The 17,692-nt window shown below is 46.2% G+C and overlaps 2 protein-coding genes across 2 annotated transcripts; one reads left to right on the forward strand and one right to left on the reverse strand.

Annotated features, from left to right (window-relative positions):
• Nucleotides 1-16: 16 nt before the first annotated feature.
• LOC121439559 (centromere protein O-like) lies at nt 17-13,788 on the reverse strand. The gene is made up of 7 exons (XM_041640073.1): nt 13,381-13,788; nt 13,156-13,257; nt 11,647-11,816; nt 4,584-4,701; nt 3,487-3,746; nt 1,656-1,827; nt 17-863 (listed from the first exon to the last, which is right to left on the reverse strand). Exons 2-7 carry the CDS (start codon nt 13,199-13,201, stop codon nt 697-699), a joined length of 933 nt encoding a protein of 310 aa, XP_041496007.1. The 5' UTR covers nt 13,202-13,257; nt 13,381-13,788; the 3' UTR covers nt 17-696.
• LOC121439560 (putative peptidyl-tRNA hydrolase PTRHD1) lies at nt 13,663-17,139 on the forward strand. Its single transcript, XM_041640074.1, has 2 exons — nt 13,663-13,935; nt 15,697-17,139. Exons 1-2 carry the CDS (start codon nt 13,684-13,686, stop codon nt 15,865-15,867), a joined length of 423 nt encoding a protein of 140 aa, XP_041496008.1. The 5' UTR covers nt 13,663-13,683; the 3' UTR covers nt 15,868-17,139.
• The last annotated feature ends 553 nt before the right edge of the window (nt 17,140-17,692 follow it).

Consider the following 17,692-nt stretch of genomic DNA (forward strand, 5'->3'; position numbering starts at 1 on the left):
AATAGATGGGTCCAAACAGATGTCAAGAAATCCTAAGCCAAGAACAGTGCATGCTGCACACTAGACACCCATGGTTAGGAGGAAAGGCTATGTTAAAAGCACCTAGGAGTGGGAAAAGGACCAGATAGCCAGCTGTGCCTGCCTGGAGCTTGCAGGAGCACAACAGGGAAGGGTCCACTGACTGAAGTGTAGATTTCTAACAATGCTTTCTCAAAGTGACTTCATGCATTCAACACTCAACCAAGATATTTTAGAACACAAAATATTAAATACACATAAAAAGTAGTTTCTCCCACCAAATAGTGGCCTAGAACATGCTACCCCAAACCCAAGATTAAACACTTTCCCTTCTTAGACACAAGCCCTATGGTAGATTTACAGCTCCCACCAAAGCTAGAGATGCTCACAAAATGTCTTTAATTACTCCCAATTTAGCTGATTTTCAGCGAGAATACATACATACGATCAAATCAGCTGCCACCTGTGGAGGAAGAGATGCTCTGGAGCACTGTACTGAGTGACCAGGCAACCAAGGACCTGTCCAAATCGCCCGGTGTCTACAGACACGCACAACAAACTCCTTGTCATCCTGACGGCATGGGCATCTAGAATCATGACAAGGATGGTATCCAGGCAAGCGTTCTCTCTCCACAGCTTTTGCTGACAGGTCCTGGACTGCAGGCAGCATGAATATAATCACTTCAGATGTGTCCCAGGTAGTCTTTCCCAGGAGACCAGGCTCAAATCTAGCTCTTCAACTTCTTTTGAAAATGAAGCAAACACCTTGTGCAGGGGCTTGGTGCGGAAGAGCATGTCATGGGATGCTCTGTGCTCTTCCCAGTGAGGGGGTGGCGCTTCTGTCCCTAAAGGAAGAGATTCTGTCAAGTTCATTAATCCAACCAGGGGAATCAGAACCAGATCACTGCTCTTCTAGACCCACATGACTTTTATTTATTTATTTTGGTCTATAGCTCTGTAGAGGTTGCCCCTTACCAGAACAATGTAATTCTGAGATTGGGAACTCAGAAAAAATAGACGCAATGTCAGAATACTGCTTTAAAAAAAAAATTACTGCCCATGTCAGATTATTATGGTACGGCTACACACGTGAAAACAAGTCTCCTGGCTAGCCCTGGAAAACTGCCACATACTCTAGAGGGCTAAGCATGTATTAACTTCATCACAGACAACCCCAGTTCTCTATCTAGGGTGTGGAGGGTACATACCCATGAAAACAAATTGTAAGTTTAAAGAATTCTGGCCAATCTGGGAAAGGCATGGAATGGGGAAAACTACGATAATGATGCTTAACATTTACAAAGACAGGGGGCTGGAGAGATGGCTCAGTGGTTAAGAGCACTGCCTGCTCTTCCAAAGGTCCTGAGTTCAATTCCCAGCAACCACATGGTGGCTCACAACCATCTGTAATGAGGTCTGGTGCCCTCTTCTGGCCTGCAGGCATACACACAGATAGAATACTGTATACATAATAAATAAATATTAAAAAAAAAAAACATTTACAAAGACAAAAAACTGTGGGAACGAACTTTTCTTAGTACATTTCTAGACTGTGAAGAGAAGGGGCTTGAAGTGTTCCACGGACGTTACTCTACATGCGCCACTCCATTGCTTCCACGAGGCATCGTCCCCCATACCTGGGCACGTCACAGTGACATCCGTGGGAAGAGTTGCTGTCAGGTCCTCATACAGCAGTCTGGCACTAAAGGAGGAGGTCTGGCGCCCCTGATTCACTTTATAGGTAAACGACAGCAAGTTGCACAGGGCGTTTCTCTGCAGAGGTCCAGTGAGGAAGGCGCTGAAGTCCATCTACCAAGGGAGGGAGCAATGAGAGGGATGACGGTTACTGCTCTAGAGGCACCGTGTGGGACAGGCAACATCTGCAGCTCGACAACACACAAGACTTTGTCTCAAAGGGACCAAGGGCCATCAGGAGTCCGTGGCAGGAAGCACTTCAGTGAATGATCAGGGACAGATAGGAGATGCTATTTCTGCCAAGAGTTTCACTGAGATTATCCTGTATGGAAAGATGTTTTCTTTAACTGATACCTGGGCAGAGGTGGAACCGCCCAGCTACAGCATCTCTGGTTCCCACCCTTGGAAGGCAGACCAGAGTTCAGGAGAAGACAAACAGTAGTCCTCTATGATCCTGGACACCTGCACAGGGTCAGCACAGAATTGGGCACATAACATCAGAGCTTAAAGTCTTTGCTCAGTTAAACAGCATGTCATAAAAATTCGAGGGTCACCAGTAGGAATGTGACCTGTGACCCTATAACTAGGACCCGTCCTTCAATGTCACTGAGAGGTGCAAAAGGGTGTGAGATGAAGAGGAACCTGCCCGTAGTGGGGAAACAAGTACTAGAAAGCAAGGGCACACGCTAGTGTGGAGCACGCCTCTAGTCAACGCTGCAGCTAAGGCAGGAGGATTGCTCTTGAGTCTCATGAGGGTGGCTTGGGCTTCACAGTGAGTTCCAGACCAGCCTGGGCTACAGAGTGAACCCCCGTTTCAAACCAACCAACCAACCAACCAACCAACCAACCAACCAACCAACCACAGAGTAAAGGTAACAGACAAACTTCTGGCTCAGAGTTAGGAAACATGAGGGCTGGGGTATGGCTTAGTGGCAGAGTACTTTCCCACCATGCCAAGGCCCTAGATCCAATCTCCAGCCTTGCAAAAAACAAATTTTCATATAAATAATAAAAACAGGGGACGGAGAGATGGCTCAGAGGTTAAGAGCACTGGCTGCTGGCTTTTTCAGAGGTCCCGAGTTCAATTCCCAGCAACCACATGGTGGCTCACAACCATCTGTAATGAGATCTGGTGCCCTCTTCTGTCATGCAGGTGTATATGCGTGCAAAATATGGCATATATAATAAAGAAATAAATCTTCAATAATAAATAAATAAATAAATCAGCAATGTTGGCGTACATTTGTAATCCAAGCATTTAGGAGGCAGAGACTGGTATATAGGCCCAAGTTCAAGACCAGTCTGGGCGGCTTATCCTAAGAACTTTGTCTCAAAAATAAACCTTTAAGAATGCATGCTCCAGGGCTGGAGAGATGGCTCAGAGGTTAAGAGCATTGCCTGCTCTTCCAAAGGTCCTGAGTTCAATTCCCAGCAACCACATGGTGGCTCACAACCATCTATAATGAGATCTGGTGCCCTCTTCTGGCATGCAGGCAGGCATGGAAGGAATGTTGTATACATAATAAATATTTAAAAAAAAAAAAAAAGAATGCATGCTCCATGGAGGTGCATGCCTTTAATCCCAGAACTCAGGAGGCAGAGACAGGTAGAACTCTGTGAGTTCAAGGTCAGCTACATTACAAGAGTTCCAGGACAGCCAGAACTGTTAACACAGTGAAACCCTGTCTTAAAAGGGGGGAAAAAAAAAAAGCCATGCTCCTTTGAAGTCTGTCATGGGCAATAAAATCAGACATAAAACCCCTACACAAATACCTCAAGTTGGTCTATCTGGTACTTCCTCCCCGAGTAGGCGTTTAGGTACTCGCAGAGACTAAACAGGAAGTGCTGGATGTCAGTCTGTAGGTATGCTCTGGCTATCTTTTCTAGAGGGATGAAGACTGGGATGGAGTGGTGATGAATCCGAAGCGGTTTCTCTATGATGAGGTCTACAAAGTAGGAATCCAGTAGCTTCCCCTCAAAGGCAGTGCTGATGCACATACACACTCCACGGCTGGTCAGCTTCCCGCTGAGTCCTAGGCAAACGGTGAGACAACACCTCTCAGATGTCAATCACAAGTTGTGGGTTAGGTCTGGGCATGCTAGCGCCTTCAGAAGACCTGGTATATTGATACACAGTGTGCCCAAGTGCTGGCCAAATATGGTATCAGACACTCTCCCTGACTGGCACACGTGAATCCGAGTTAAAATTCTGGAAAGATGAGGAAGTGAGAAGATATTCTAAATATCAAATGCTGAGGGAAAAGCTAGAAAATTTTATGTATTCTTTTTATTCTCTTGAGTTCTAATTTACGATGGTCCTCACTCAGTTCTTCCCACAGTCCTCTGTGGCATAGACAAAGAGCAAATTCCTATTTATACTGAAACAAAGATTTGAAGTTCCAACCATGACCACTCACTCCCACGTCATAGGCAAGCAGTGAACAAAGTTCCAGCAGGACCTGCCCAGTGCTGTGGGCTTGAGTCCCGCTCCCCACGTGTGGTTACCCCGTCATAGAGTTCTTCTCATTGCTGCTTTACAATTTTAACTTTGCCACTGTTTTTAATCATAATGTAAATATCTGACATACAAGCCCTGTCAAAGGGTCACTAGACACCCGCCCCTCAAGGCATCACAACTCACAGGTTGAAGCCACTGTAGTAGAGGGTCTAGCAAATGACTATCATGCAAAGTAACAGTTTCAGCCAATCTTTTACTGTCCAAAGAGGCCGATCTTACAGGTAGGCAGGCCTAAAAGCAACATGCCAGCTTGTGCATGTACAGCAGTGTATGCAAATAAGTTCTCAGGAACCAAGTCTATCCTAATACAGCTAGCCAACTAAGAACGAGTCAGAGCAGAGCAAAGGCCTACCTGTAAAACGATAGGCCTGCAGAATGGCTTTCATGTTCCTCCACTGCCTTTCCAAGGCCTCTTGCTCACTGGTCTCTACTGTGCTGTTTGGGTCTTCACTGGCCAAAGATGCTTTAACCTACAGGATATGCAGCAAAGCATACTGGTTATAATAGGGGCATCACAAAGTCTTGGCTACCATTTGACTGTATACAAGTAAGGGCAGTTTCTCTAATTCTGTGAGGCGTTCATGACAACTCAGTTGGTGTTGTGATGTACAGTTGACGGACAGGATGTGGTCACAATGTGAGGAATCAGGAGTAGAAACTGCGAGCTAATGAGCCAGGATTTTGATGGCAATGGTGAAGACTGCAGAGGAGAAGAAAGGGCACGAACAAAGCCTAGGATGAGTGCAGGGTGGACAAGACAGTGGGCCGTGAGAAGACAAAGCTGGAAAAGCCGGGACTCAGGCTTACACCCGTAGCTACCCTTTCCTCAGAGGATTAAGTGTGCAAGCTGGATTGCAAGTACAATTGGTGCAGGACAATTCCGTATTCTATCAATTATGTTTTAAATAAATGCTGATTGGCTAGTAGCCAGGCAGGAAGTATAGGCGGGACAACCAGACAGGAAGTAGAGGTGGGTCAAGGAGAATAGGAGAATTCTGGGAAGGAGGAAGCCCATTCCTCCCCAGTCCTGTCCAGACACCAAAGAAGGAAGATGTGACCTACCCTGCTGAAAAAGATACTGAGCCATGTGGCTAATATATACTAGAATAATGGGCTAATATAAGTTATAAGAGTTAATAAGAAGCCTGAGCTAATGGGCCAATCAGTTTATAACTGATGTAGACTCTGTGTGATTTTCTTTGGGACGTAACGGCTGTGGGAACTGGGCAGGACAGAAACCCCAACAAGCAGACCCACATATTACACACAATAAGCAAGCAATCAGAAAATGATCCAACCGCATCAGAGGAAACTCAAACAGGACTGAGAAGAAAACAAAATGCTTTTGAAGAAGCTGGCTCTCCTGCAGTTCCCTCTTCTCTTGGAGCATGTGCGATTCTGCATTTCAAGGTATACTTTCACTGTGTGGGGTATAGCACGAATAATAAAAACCCAGAGACAGATATTGGGGTTCAACCCAAAAACAAGAAAAGCAAAGCCACTAGAGAAGTCTTACTTCTACCAAGGCTGAGCAACTGTAGACTAAGCAGCGAAAGCAGCCTACCCAGCCTAAGAAGACTAAACCTCCCTTCCCCTCCCACTTTATATTCCCTCTAGTGCTGGGATTAAAGGTGTAGGCCACCACCACCTGGATTTGTTTATGCATTGATCTTGTGTAGCCCAGGGTGGCCTTGAACTCACAGAGATCCATCTGCCACTGTCGAGCAAATCCTGGGATTAAAGGTGTGTGTCACCACTAGACCTCTAGTGGCTTAGCTTTGCCCTTCTGATCTTTAAGCAAGCTTTATTTATTAAAACATAAATAAAATATCATTATAGTGGGGGACAACAGAAGACCAATGTTACTAGGTAGCTAAGATCTCACAGGGAAGTGATGTGGGATTCCCCTCTGTATGCTGTGAATATGTATTATTACCATTGGTTAAAAAACAAGCTGCTTTGGGCCTATGGCAGTGGAGAACAAAGCAAGGTGGGAATTCTAAGCAGAGATAGAGAAAAGAAGGGGGAGTCAGGGAGAAGCCATGAAGGAGACAGATGCCCAGAACTTTACCTGGTAAGCCACAGCATTGTGGTGATACACAGATTAGTAGAAATGGGTTAATTTAAGATGTAAGAGTTAGCTGGGCGATGGTGGCGCACGCCTTTAATCCCAGCACTCGGGAGGCAGAGGCAGGCGGATCTCTGTGAGTTCAAGACCAGCCTGGTCTACAGAGCTAGTTCCAGGACAGGCTCCAAAGCCACAGAGAAACCCTGTCTCGAAAAACAAAACAAAACAAAACAACAACAATAACAAAAAAGATGTTAGAGTTAGTTAATAAGAAGCCTAAACTAATAGGCCAAGCAGTGTTTTAACTAATATAGCTTCTGTGTAATTATTTCGGGTCCGGGAGGTCAGCAAGTAAAGGAGCAGTCTCCTTCTAAGGGAAGGGAACCCACATCTGCACACAATCGGTCCTGGCTAAGTTCAGAGCTGCACATGTGTGGCTGGAGTCGAAGAAATGACACAGAAAGAACTGCTGATGGTTATAAAGCCCAGCAGAAGACAGGCCTGTCCCCAACCCACTTTCAGATGTGTGGCTGGAGTAGGGACAGAGGAGAGTGCAGGCACCACAGAGGCCGTGTGCTAGCTGCCTGCTGGGAAAACAAACTCAAGTCTCTGGAGGAAGATGATGCAACCAGAGCCCTTCTAATATTCTCCTCATGCGCATCATTAAGAAAAACGTTACCAGGCAAACTATGCTGACGGTGTTTTGGCCATTCAATATAAGCTTGAGCAGCCATTCTCAACCTGTGGGTCACAACCCCTTTGGAGGTCAAATGACCCTTTCACAGTGGTCACCTAAGGCCATCAAAACCCACAGATATTTACATTACAATTCATAACGGTATAAAAATTATAGTTATGAAGTAGCAACAAAATAATTTTATGGTTGGGGGTCACCACAACGTGAGGAACTGTCTTAAAGGGTTGTAGCCATTAGGAAGGTTGAGAACCACTGCTATAATGGAAAAGAAAAGGGCTCATGGGTACCTACACCTGCCTAAGGATTTCCCCCCCCCCCCCCCCCCCCCCCGAGACAGGGTTTCTCCATAGCTTTTTTGGTTCCTGTCCTGGAACTAGCTCTTGTAGACCAGGCTGGCCTTGAACTCACAGAGATCTGCCTCCCGAGTGCTGGGATTAAAGGTGTGTGCCACCACCGCCCAGCCTGCCTAAGGATTATACATAAGGATTGATGGGGGGGGGGGGGGAAGAGACATTTTCTTCAGTCATGTAGACATTGGTAAAGTGTCCCTGCCAAAGGGCAAACAAACCCTTACCCATACCCTTATAAGCAACCCAGTGAAAGCTACTGGGTTGAAAACCAAAACAAAAAACCATGAAAGCAGAAGGGGAACAGGTTGGGAAGAGGAACTGGGGGTGAGGGACAAAGGGTAATGGGAATACTACATACATAACGAAACTGCTATAGTGAAACCCATTATATATACTTAATAGATGCTAGCTAAAACATCAAAACATTAAAAAAGAAACAATATTAAGAAAAAGATGATTAAATGAAACAGGTATCTTATATTTATTTAAACAAGCATGAAAGCAAAAGTAAGATTAGAAAATCAGTATAGATCTGTTACAGGAAAAACATACAAACTATAAAAAACAAAAAAACCCACTCTTCATAGGAACCCCAGAAATATATAGTAAAGAATGCCACTCATGTATTACTTGAAATGATAATGGTCACATTTTTCAATAAATGAAAAACTTCAAGTACTAATTTAAGCATCACCAAGCCAAATAAACACTATATCTGACCTCATTATGACATAAAACTGTCAAACACCAAAGACAGAGAATATGAAGTTAAAAAAAAAAAAAAGAAACCACATTTAAACAAGGTTGTCGCCTAATAAGATTGATGCCTAATGGTGAAAATGTGGACCTGAAGAAAATGGATGACAACCTTAAAGTATGAACAAAAATATGTACAACCTAATTTACACTCCAAATACAAGGCCAAAGGTATTGTTTTTTTCTTTTCTTGAGATGGGGGTCTCTCTATCATGTGACTCTGGCTGTCCTGGAATTGTAGACCAGACTGACCTCAAACTCACAGGTCTACCTGCCTCTGTCTCAAGAGTGCTGGGATTGGCCTGGAGAGATGGCTCAGAGGTTAAGAGCACTGGCTGCTCTTCCAGAGGTCCTGAGTTCAATTCCCAGCAATCACATGGTGGCTCACAACCATCTGTACTGAGATCTGGTGCCCTCCTCTGGCGTGCGGGCATACATCGAGGAAGAATGTTGTATACATAATAAATAAATCTTTAAATAAATAAATAAATAATCTAAAAAAAAAAAGAGTGCTGGGATTAAAGGCATGCACCATACCTAGCCTTCAAATGTATACAACAAAAAAGTCAGGAAAAAAAAATCTAAAAGATAAAACTGCACGCTTCAGGGGTTACCAAACTATACACAGCTTGTGTCATGATACCCCCGGCTGGTTGTGAACTCTGGATCTTTCTTCCTTAGCCTCCCAAGTGTTGGCATTACAAGACTTATGGTACCATGACCAGCAGGGTGCCTTTTTAAAAATAGGTTTAACCAGCTCACCACCACACCCATCTTACACATCTTTCACACAAACAAGGCAGAGCTATGTAGCTGGTACAGACACCACAGCCTAAAATATCTGCTCCTCGAAAACTAAGGTTAGCTGTTAAACAGACCAATGGAACCAAACAACCCAGAGATGACCAACTCCCATACGAGACAAGTGATCTTTTCAAGATGTTGTTTGGGAGGCAGTGGGGGGTAAACATGAACTATCTGAACGATGAAACAAAGCATAAAATAACAGGCCATCACCTTTACTATGTCAGATGAAGATTTATGAAACCAAAACACAAAAGCACAAAGCTAAATTTCAAAATGGATCTCTACTTACAGAGAGTGGAAGGCAAGTCACAGTCCAAGGGAAAGAACTCAAACCCAAAAATATATAAAGTAAAAAAAAAAATCCTAGCTGATGGCATTTATTTATTTATTTATTTATTTATTTCAGCAGCCATAAGAAGAACACTTGGGAAACTCAGGAATCTACCACAGGCACAGGCGTAGCACAGTACTGAAGGGAGACTGATTCTAGAATCTACTGCAGATATCCAAACCTATGGATGCTCAAGTCCTTGCCTAAAGACCAGACTATCTGCTTTATAACCTCTACTTCTTGTACACTTTAAATTACCTCTATAACACTGTGTAAATATGCAACATTATATATTCTGTTCTTTGGAGAATGGCAAGGGGAAAAAAAGCCAAATACAAATTAAGTCTATAATAAAATACTATTATACCCCCACCATAATGACAAACCTGTAAAATGGACAATGCCAGACTGGTAAAGTTGCAAAACAACAAAGACCTCAGTAGCCACTGTTGGGATCGTAAATTGAACACATACACTTTACAGGGTACAGCACTCGTTAAAGTGAACCTGCAGGCTTGTGCTGAATAGGAAAGTCCTGTGTCTTTAATGAAGCAGCAGCAACAAGAACATCACAGCAGCAATCTTCATGATGAACCCAAAGTGAAACAACCCAAATGACCCACACGGTGCCCACAGGGGAGCAGGAAAATTATAACTGTCAGAGAACAGAACTGCTGCCCAGCAGTGATGGCCTGAACCAGGCTCACAGACTGTACACTCAGCAAAATAAGCAAGACAGAGGAGCTCATAGTCTACAGTTGTATGAAACAGGATGGGGGGTTAACACCGAAAGGTAAGACTAACAGGAGACACAGGATAATTCTGGGCACTGGTAATAACCTGAGTTTTCACTTCTGGTAGAAACCTGGCTGCATTCCCTTAAGATGCTCATTAGCCTCTTCACATTTTATGTATTTTTCTTCAGTAAAAAGCAAATTAAAGAAAAGAGGAAGAGGGTGGGAGCCCATGTGTGACTCAGTTTACATCTAGAGACTTCTGATTTAGCCCGCGAAAAAAGAGCACTCTATCTAGTAGACAGTATACTGCTGACGACAAACCTCAGGAACATCAAGAAAGAAAGTGAGGCTGCTTACGAGCAGCAAGTACATGCTGGAGGGGAGGCTGCTCACTCAAGGACAGGAATGGTCCTGTGGTTAGATACTGACCGACTGTCTGTGCTGTGCTTTGTTCTGCTTTTGTATATAAGCAAGTTCTGTAATAAACACTGGACTGTTTGGCTGCTTCAGCATGACCAGACAGACCTCCCAATTCTATCCTGTCTTCTGTTTCTTCTGACTTTTCTTTGGCCTCGAGGATCCCCTATCCAGGAACCCTACCTGACCTTGTAGGAGTGGGCTCCTACAGAAGAGTGGGAAGGGAGGGAAGGAAAGGGCAGGAAGGCTGGCCTTATGGGTAATGATGGCTATCACTGAGTAGTTACTGCCTGTATTTGGGCAGGGGAAGAATTTGACATTTTGTGCTGTGGGATGTCTTTCTGTATGCTGTTACTATGTCTTGATCTCATTGGTTGATACATAAAAGTTGCTTTGGCCTATGGCAAGGCAGGATAGAGCCAGGCAGGAAATCCAAGCAGAGATACAGGAAAAAAAGGGTGGAATCTGGGAGATGCCATCCATCCATCCAAAGAGCAACATGCCAGCAGACCAGTAATGCCATGGCTACGTGGAAATACACAGATGAATAGAAACGGATTAATTTAAGATGTAAGAGGTAGCAGGCAATGAGCCTGAGCCATCAGCTAAACATTAATAATTAACATTAAGACTCAGAGTAGTTATTCAGGAACTGGTGGGCAGGATTGAAATCTCCATTTACGATTTTGTAACATTTTCTTGGCCCTGCAGGATTAGTGGAAAAATGGAAGTATTAAGAGACCCCCAAACTATTGTAATAATCCTAGGATCCAACCTGCCTGGTAACTGGATTTACCACATATGATGGTAATACTTAATATATGGCAGGGAAGTCAAAGACAGCAGAGGACCACTTGACAGATGTGCTGACTGGACCTCATCTAGAGTGGAAACCAGAAAGAAGGAATGGCCAATGACCACTGTGAAACTCTGAGACCGGGTGACAGAACTTTGGCACGGATGGCAAAATTATAAACAGCTTAGATCTGCTGACGCTGAGGTACCAGGTCAGGTGTCTGTGAGGGAAGGCAGAGGGGAGGCTCACAAAGCACTTGTCTGCCTCTTCATCATCACTTGACAATTACTAGTCAATATTCTTAGCTATATCTCCACAGGTCTGTTTATTTGAAGAGAATCAAAGACTTGAAATCCATCCAGTAGGATCCCAAGTAAAACACGTGGCCCTGGTTGGCTGATCCCTGATCACAGCTGCCCCTCACCCCAGGAGAGCCCACGAGGCTCTTTCACTCACTCTAGCTTGCCGCCGCCGCTTCACTTCAGCCCTCAGCTCTTCTCGCTGCTTCCGCAGTTCCTGAATCCTGGTTCTAAGAGAACTTTCCTTTGTGTGAACTGTCGGATCTTCAAACTTTTTCCTTGATCTGTTCATTTGAGCCTCTAGTCTTTCCAGGTGAGCTAGAACACCTAAGGGGAAAAAAATTAAAAAAAAAAAACAAAAACTTCACCATTGGACAAGGACAAGGGTTTAACTCTGGCAAAAATGCACACTCTAAGAAGTAACAGTTTTGTTTTGTTTTGTTTTTTGTGCTAAACAAAGGGCTATTTCATCTTACAGGTTACAGTCCATCATGAAGGAGACAGAGAAGCTCAGGCAGGAACTGAAGCAGATTGAGGAACACTTGCTCAGTTTGCTTTCTTATATAACCCAGAATCATCTGCTGGGTGTATGTGTGTGTTGTAGGACCTCAGGGTAGGAACTGAAGCAGAGAGAGCAGAGACGGTGGAGGAACATACTTCCTGACTGGCTTCCTCCTCCTCTTCAGCTAGCGTTCCTACACAACCCAGGACCACCTGCGCAGGGGCAGTTCCACCCACAGTGGGTTGGGCCCTCCTCCATCTGTCAGCAGTCAAGAAAATGTCCTAAAGAAATGCCCAGGGACCAAGCTAATGAGGTAATTTCTCCACTGAGGTTCCCTCTTCACAGGTGTATCAAGTTGACAACCAAATCAGCCATCACAATAGATGTCTCATTTATCTAGGATCTGAGAGCCAGCTAAACTGTTAAATGAATTGAGGGCAGGTGCCTTTCCTATTTATCGAGACAGGGTCTCTCCTACATGGCTAGTCTTGGACTCACAGTCACCTCACCTGCCTCTACCCAGAGTGCTGGTATTATGGCTCTGCCATAAATTTATAAAACCAGAGGACCAAACAACCAAAGCAGAGACCACCGGCCTCTCTGCTGAACTCTGGTGTAAAAGCCCTCCCTAAGCGGGATGCTCGTTTACAGAGAACAAGCAACTGGCTTGTCAGCTGCTTGCTTTGTAGGCCCACCACCACTTCATCTAAGCCTGCTGAACGCAGAAACACATCCACGGGGTGCAAAAGGACGATTCTCAATCGCTTCACCACAAACAAGACCCAGTATCTACTTTGCAAGGATTTTGGAAACAGCGGTTTGGCAAGGGGGTCGCGACCCACAGGTTGAGAACTACGGCTTACTTGTGCGTGCAGAACAGTTTTAACACAGAAAGTTGCCAGACTTACTTTTGGTTTTGAAGTAACAATTTAAACCCGCATGTCGTTTATTATCTCACATTAATTTAAGAAAAAATAAAAGAAAGGAGGGAGGAAGAAACCGAAGCAGAACTGTAATGGGTCTAAATCACAGTATTTACAAAGACAGGGCCCTGAATCAAATCCACAGCTCATCGACAAAGTTACTGCCCCACAGCGGCCCCTCCTCCGTCACAAGGTCTGGAAAGAGATACAGCGGTACGGGGAAGGCCAACCCTCTCAATACCTCCTTTGCTCTCCCCGCCTTGACACAAAGTATTCGCAGACGCCATCTCTTGAGCTCAGGTGCCGGCCAGGGCAAGTTTAATACGAACCCAAACGTCCTTGACTGTAAACAGGAAAAGAAAAACAATCATCCTTAGCACTTGGAGAAACCCCGACTGTCCCGGGGTAGACGAGGTGTCCAGCCCGCCTCCCTGGCCGTGAACTTGTCAGACGCATCCACGCCTACCTCACCGCCACGGCCGCTCGGCTGCAGCCGGGCTTCCCCCGAGCACCGCAGGATCTGTGCAGGACGGCGAAGCCGGCTACCCGGGTCCTGCTTTCTCTCTCTCCCTTTCCCTGCCTCTGTCTCCCGAGTGCTGAGATTAAGGGCGTGCGCTACCCGGTTTGCTTTCTCTTCAGAGCGAACTCACTCCGGTTCCAGTTTAAGACTTCCCGCCGAGGGCGTCTTCGAAAACGCCAACCCCAGCATGCTTTGCGCTTCCGCCGTACAAAAACATGGCAGCGCCCACGGCTCCACCCTAATCCCAGCATGCACCGCGGAGTGGGTCCGGCCATTCAGATGGTTAGGAAGATGGCAGGCTCCGGGGCGGAGCCGCAGATCCTCGTACAGTACTTAGTGTTACGAAAGGATCTATCTCAGGCTCCTTTCTCCTGGCCCACGGGCGCACTGGTAGCGCAGGCTTGTCACGCCGCCACCGCAGCCCTGCACCTTCACCGAGAACATCCGCATACAGTAGCTTATCTCCGGGAGCTGGGGCGCATGCGCAAGGTGGTTCTCGAGGTGAGTCGTAGGCGTGTGTAGGAAGGGAGCTAAGGGATGGGCGTGCAGAGGCCGGAAGTAGTTCTACTCGGGCCCAAACCTTGACTTCCGGGAGTCTTTGCGGCCAGACTGTTGGAGGGATCTTTAAGAGTTTGGGGTGTGTTCTGCAGCTTGAGCTGCTACGCAATGACTCTTTCTCTGGGCAGGGCATGACTGTGAAGAGCGGACATAGACCCCGCTGTCACAGGCGTCTCAGCACCTTGGGTCACCAGAAACTGGTTCCCGTGTCCCTTAGGTCCCAGGGAGGGCGGAGCTGCGGAAGCGCGGTCCTTCCTTTCTACCTGTGCACCAGTACGTTTTTTTTTTTTTTTTTTTTTTAAAGCTGTGCCTAAAAGCACCACTACCTTAATAAACGTGGTTAGCCAGGGAAATCGAGGCCGTTTTGTTAAGGAGAAAAACCCTGAGCTGGGAAAAGGTGTATGCTTTTCAGAAGTGCTGAATCTCATGACTGTCATTTACATAGCACCTGTTTCTCTAGAGAGATAATCGGGCAGGAAAACACAGTCAGGGTGAGACTAGACGAACAAGGGCCAAAGGGACCATCGTGCCAACCGACCTATTTACAGCTGTTCTCAGCTTTCTGGGGGGTGCTGTCCCATCGATATAGGTGACTTACACGTCTACTGGATTAATTTGAAATTTTAAAAAAGATGCTTAAATTACGTTTACGTGTGTTTGTGTGGGGGTATATGCACACGAGCGCAGGTATGCTTGGAAGTCAGAAGAAGGTGTCGGACCTTCTGGAGCTGTAGTTACAGGCAGTGTGAGCAACCAGATTTCAGAAAGTTGTGTTTCCACCCAGGTCAAAGGTTATCCTCAATGTGCATGCATAATATTCTAGTTTCCTTTTTGCTGCTGGGAGAAACACCATGACCAAAAAGCAACTTGGAGAGGAAAGGGCTTGTTACATCTTAGAGGTTACATCCATCCTCTGGGGGAAGCCAAAGCAGGAACTCGAGGCAGGAGTTTGATGCAGAAACCACAGAGGAGCACTGTGTACTGGCTTGCGCCCCTTACTTTCTCAGCTACTGTACTTATACAGTTAAGGCCCACTCATCTAGGCACTGCCCACAGTGGACTGAGCCCTCCCGTATCACATAGTTGAGAGATGTGTCCTGCTTCAACACTAGGCTTGGGCCTGAGGGGATGAGAGAGCGAGAAGGAAGCTACACATAATTCTAGAAACACTCCTGGGGTTGGAGAGATGGCTCAGAGGTTAAGAGCACTGACTGCTCTTCCAGAGGTCCTGAGTTCAGTTTCCAGCAACCACATGGTGGCTCACAACCATCTGTAATGAGATCTGGTGCCCCCTCCTTAACTGTAGGCATACAAGCAGACAGAATACATAATAAATAAATAATTCCTTGCCTACTGAAAAAAAATCCTCCTGGTTGTCATCCAAGTGAGAGCTGGCTGAAGGATGAGGGCGAGCTGCTCTAGGAGCCAGCTGTAAAGAACCGAGAAACTACAGAGCAGAATTCAAGAGGGAAGAGAAAATTGCGTTTTATTAATAGACTATTAAGCCTCCTTCTCTGCCCCCTTCTAGCCACTCTGTAAGATCCTAAAGAGTGGAAATAGCAAACCAGGGCGTGAATCTGTTGCTAGGCAGTTCTTCTGTAGAGGCACGTCTCCAGTTTCAGAGCCCCCTGCACCCTTTTGTGCACCTTCTGACACTTCCTAAATGGGCCATGCAGTCTGGGTGTTGTGTTCTGCAACTTGCAGGCTGCCGATGAGACCGCCTTGAAGGAGCTGGCGGAGACTCTGCAGCAGCAGAACATCGACCACATGCTATGGCTTGAGCAGCCAGAGAACATCGCCACCTGCATCGCCCTCAGGCCGTACCCCAAGGAAGAAGTGAGCCAGCATTTGAAGAGGTTCCGATTGTTCAAGTGACTGCATTCTGGCAGAATTGGATGTCAAATGCCCTCCATCCTGAAGCATTGTGGACTTCTTTCAGTTAATGTGCTCCTCCCTTCCAGTTATGATGGTTTAAGAGCCAGCACAGGCTCAAATTAAAGCCATCGTTAGCGAGTACTTCCTATTGTCATTATTATTGTCACCAGATTCAAGCGAGGGAAGCTGGTAAGCAGTGATGCCGTCTGCGGGTCATTACTCAAGCAGAAGATTTTTTTTGGTTAGGAGTATTAGACTTCTAATCACCCAGGTTTAAGTGTTGCCTTTGAGTTCTTTACCTATCCCATCCCCTCCTGCTTCCCATCACTGGCTTCCAGCCTCTAGTGCAGTAATAGACACTTCCTATTCTTCCTCTCTTTGCTGCCTCATGAATTCAGTTAAACACTGTCACCATCACAGCCAAAAATTGTTCCCTTCTCCAAACATGTATACACATAGTACACTGTTCAAAATATTTCTGTTAACATGTGTTAATTGAGCGTTTGGGAAGTCGAGTTTATATGACGTAATCTATTCAGTAGATACCTCTTACGAGAGAGAGAAAAACCAGGAGTGGTGGCTCACGCTTGTAATCCCTGCACTTGGGAGGCTGGGGCAGGGGAGTTGTCTTGAGTTCAAGACCATTTTGTGCTACTGAGCAAGACCCTGTCTCAGAAAAGCTGAAAATATTCAGGTGAGTGAATTGGTCATTGCCCACTTCCTGTAAAACGTGTGGTAATTAACCTACAAAAAGAGAAGACTTGCTTTGGCTGGCTGTTTCGGAGGTCCCAGGAGAAGACTAGGCAGACTCGGGGAGCTGGGTGGCAATTCTGGATGGCAAAGGCAAGCGACAAGGTGGTGAGGCCTGCTTGACCACTCAGCCAGGAAGCAGAAAGAGAACAAGGAAGAGGCTGGTGCACCACAGTCCTTCAGACTGCCCATGAGGTCCTGTCTTGTGAAGGCGGCACTGCCTTCCATTAGGGGCACTCTAGACCAAATACTCAGTGTTAGGATTCAGGCATGATGCTGGCTCCGTCAGCTGGCAGGATGCACTCAGCCAGTACCCGGGCCAGCCCAGGGTCCTATGGCTGCTCCCCACTACAGTCACCACATAGTCTGTCTGCAGGTGAAATGGTTCCTTTAAGAGACAAGCTCCGCCCACTCCTCTTTCCCACGTTAGTCTGAAGAGACAGGCAGGTCCTTGCCTCTCTTCCTCTCTATCTATTTCTTTTTCCCTTCCCTCCCCCCACTCCCTTTATCTCAATAAAACTCCCACGTATGCTCTGCCTGCTTGGTGTGTCTATCCGTCACCCCTTGGAGGGCTCTCACCCAGCGCGCGGCCCTTTGACCCACCAAGGTCCCTCTCCCTCTGTTTTACAACACTTAGCATTTGGACCTTTGGGTCTTTTTTTTTTTTTTTTTGGTTTTTTTCGAGACAGGGTTTCTCTGTGGTTTTGGAGCCTCTCCTGGAACTAGCTCTTGTAGACCAAGCTGGTCTCGAACTCACAGAGATCCACCTGCCTCTGCCTCCCAAGTGCTGGGATTAAAGGCGTGCGCCACCATCGCCCGGCTGGACCTTTGGGTCTTATTTCCTTACGTGGGTCCAGAGTTCCGGGAGAAACTGGTAGTGCCGAGGGCAGCTCCAGGCCCAAGAAAGCCAAATGAAGCGCAGGGTAAGAAAGCACCCAGAGCGGCATAAATCACAGAAAAGGCTTTGGCGGTTGGGCGCGCCCTGTGGACTCAGTGGAAACGGCTTTTTAAAGAGCATAAGGGTGAAAACTAGATGGTAGTGTCTTGAGACAAGAGTGGGAGGGGAGAGAAGCGC

Source organism: Microtus oregoni, unplaced genomic scaffold (genome assembly GCF_018167655.1).
Source record: "Microtus oregoni isolate MIOR12 unplaced genomic scaffold, Mior012 000062F_ref0000492, whole genome shotgun sequence".
Lineage (NCBI taxonomy): Eukaryota > Metazoa > Chordata > Mammalia > Rodentia > Cricetidae > Microtus > Microtus oregoni.

Bases quoted from the DNA above. Each gene is read 5' to 3' on its own strand.
- LOC121439559 (XM_041640073.1), bottom strand. From the start codon at position 13,201: ATGGCGTCTGCGAATACTTTGTGTCAAGGCGGGGAGAGCAAAGGAG. The intron at 4,702-11,646 runs GTGAGTGAAAGA...CATATCCTGTAG, and splicing joins AGCGGCGGCGGCAAGCTAGA to GTTAAAGCATCTTTGGCCAG. The intron at 864-1,655 runs GTATGGGGGACG...CTCTTCCTTTAG, and splicing joins TGTCACTGTGACGTGCCCAG to GGACAGAAGCGCCACCCCCT.
- LOC121439560 (XM_041640074.1), top strand. From the start codon at position 13,684: ATGCACCGCGGAGTGGGTCCGGCCATTCAGATGGTTAGGAAGATGGCA. The intron at 13,936-15,696 runs GTGAGTCGTAGG...TGCAACTTGCAG, and splicing joins TGCGCAAGGTGGTTCTCGAG to GCTGCCGATGAGACCGCCTT.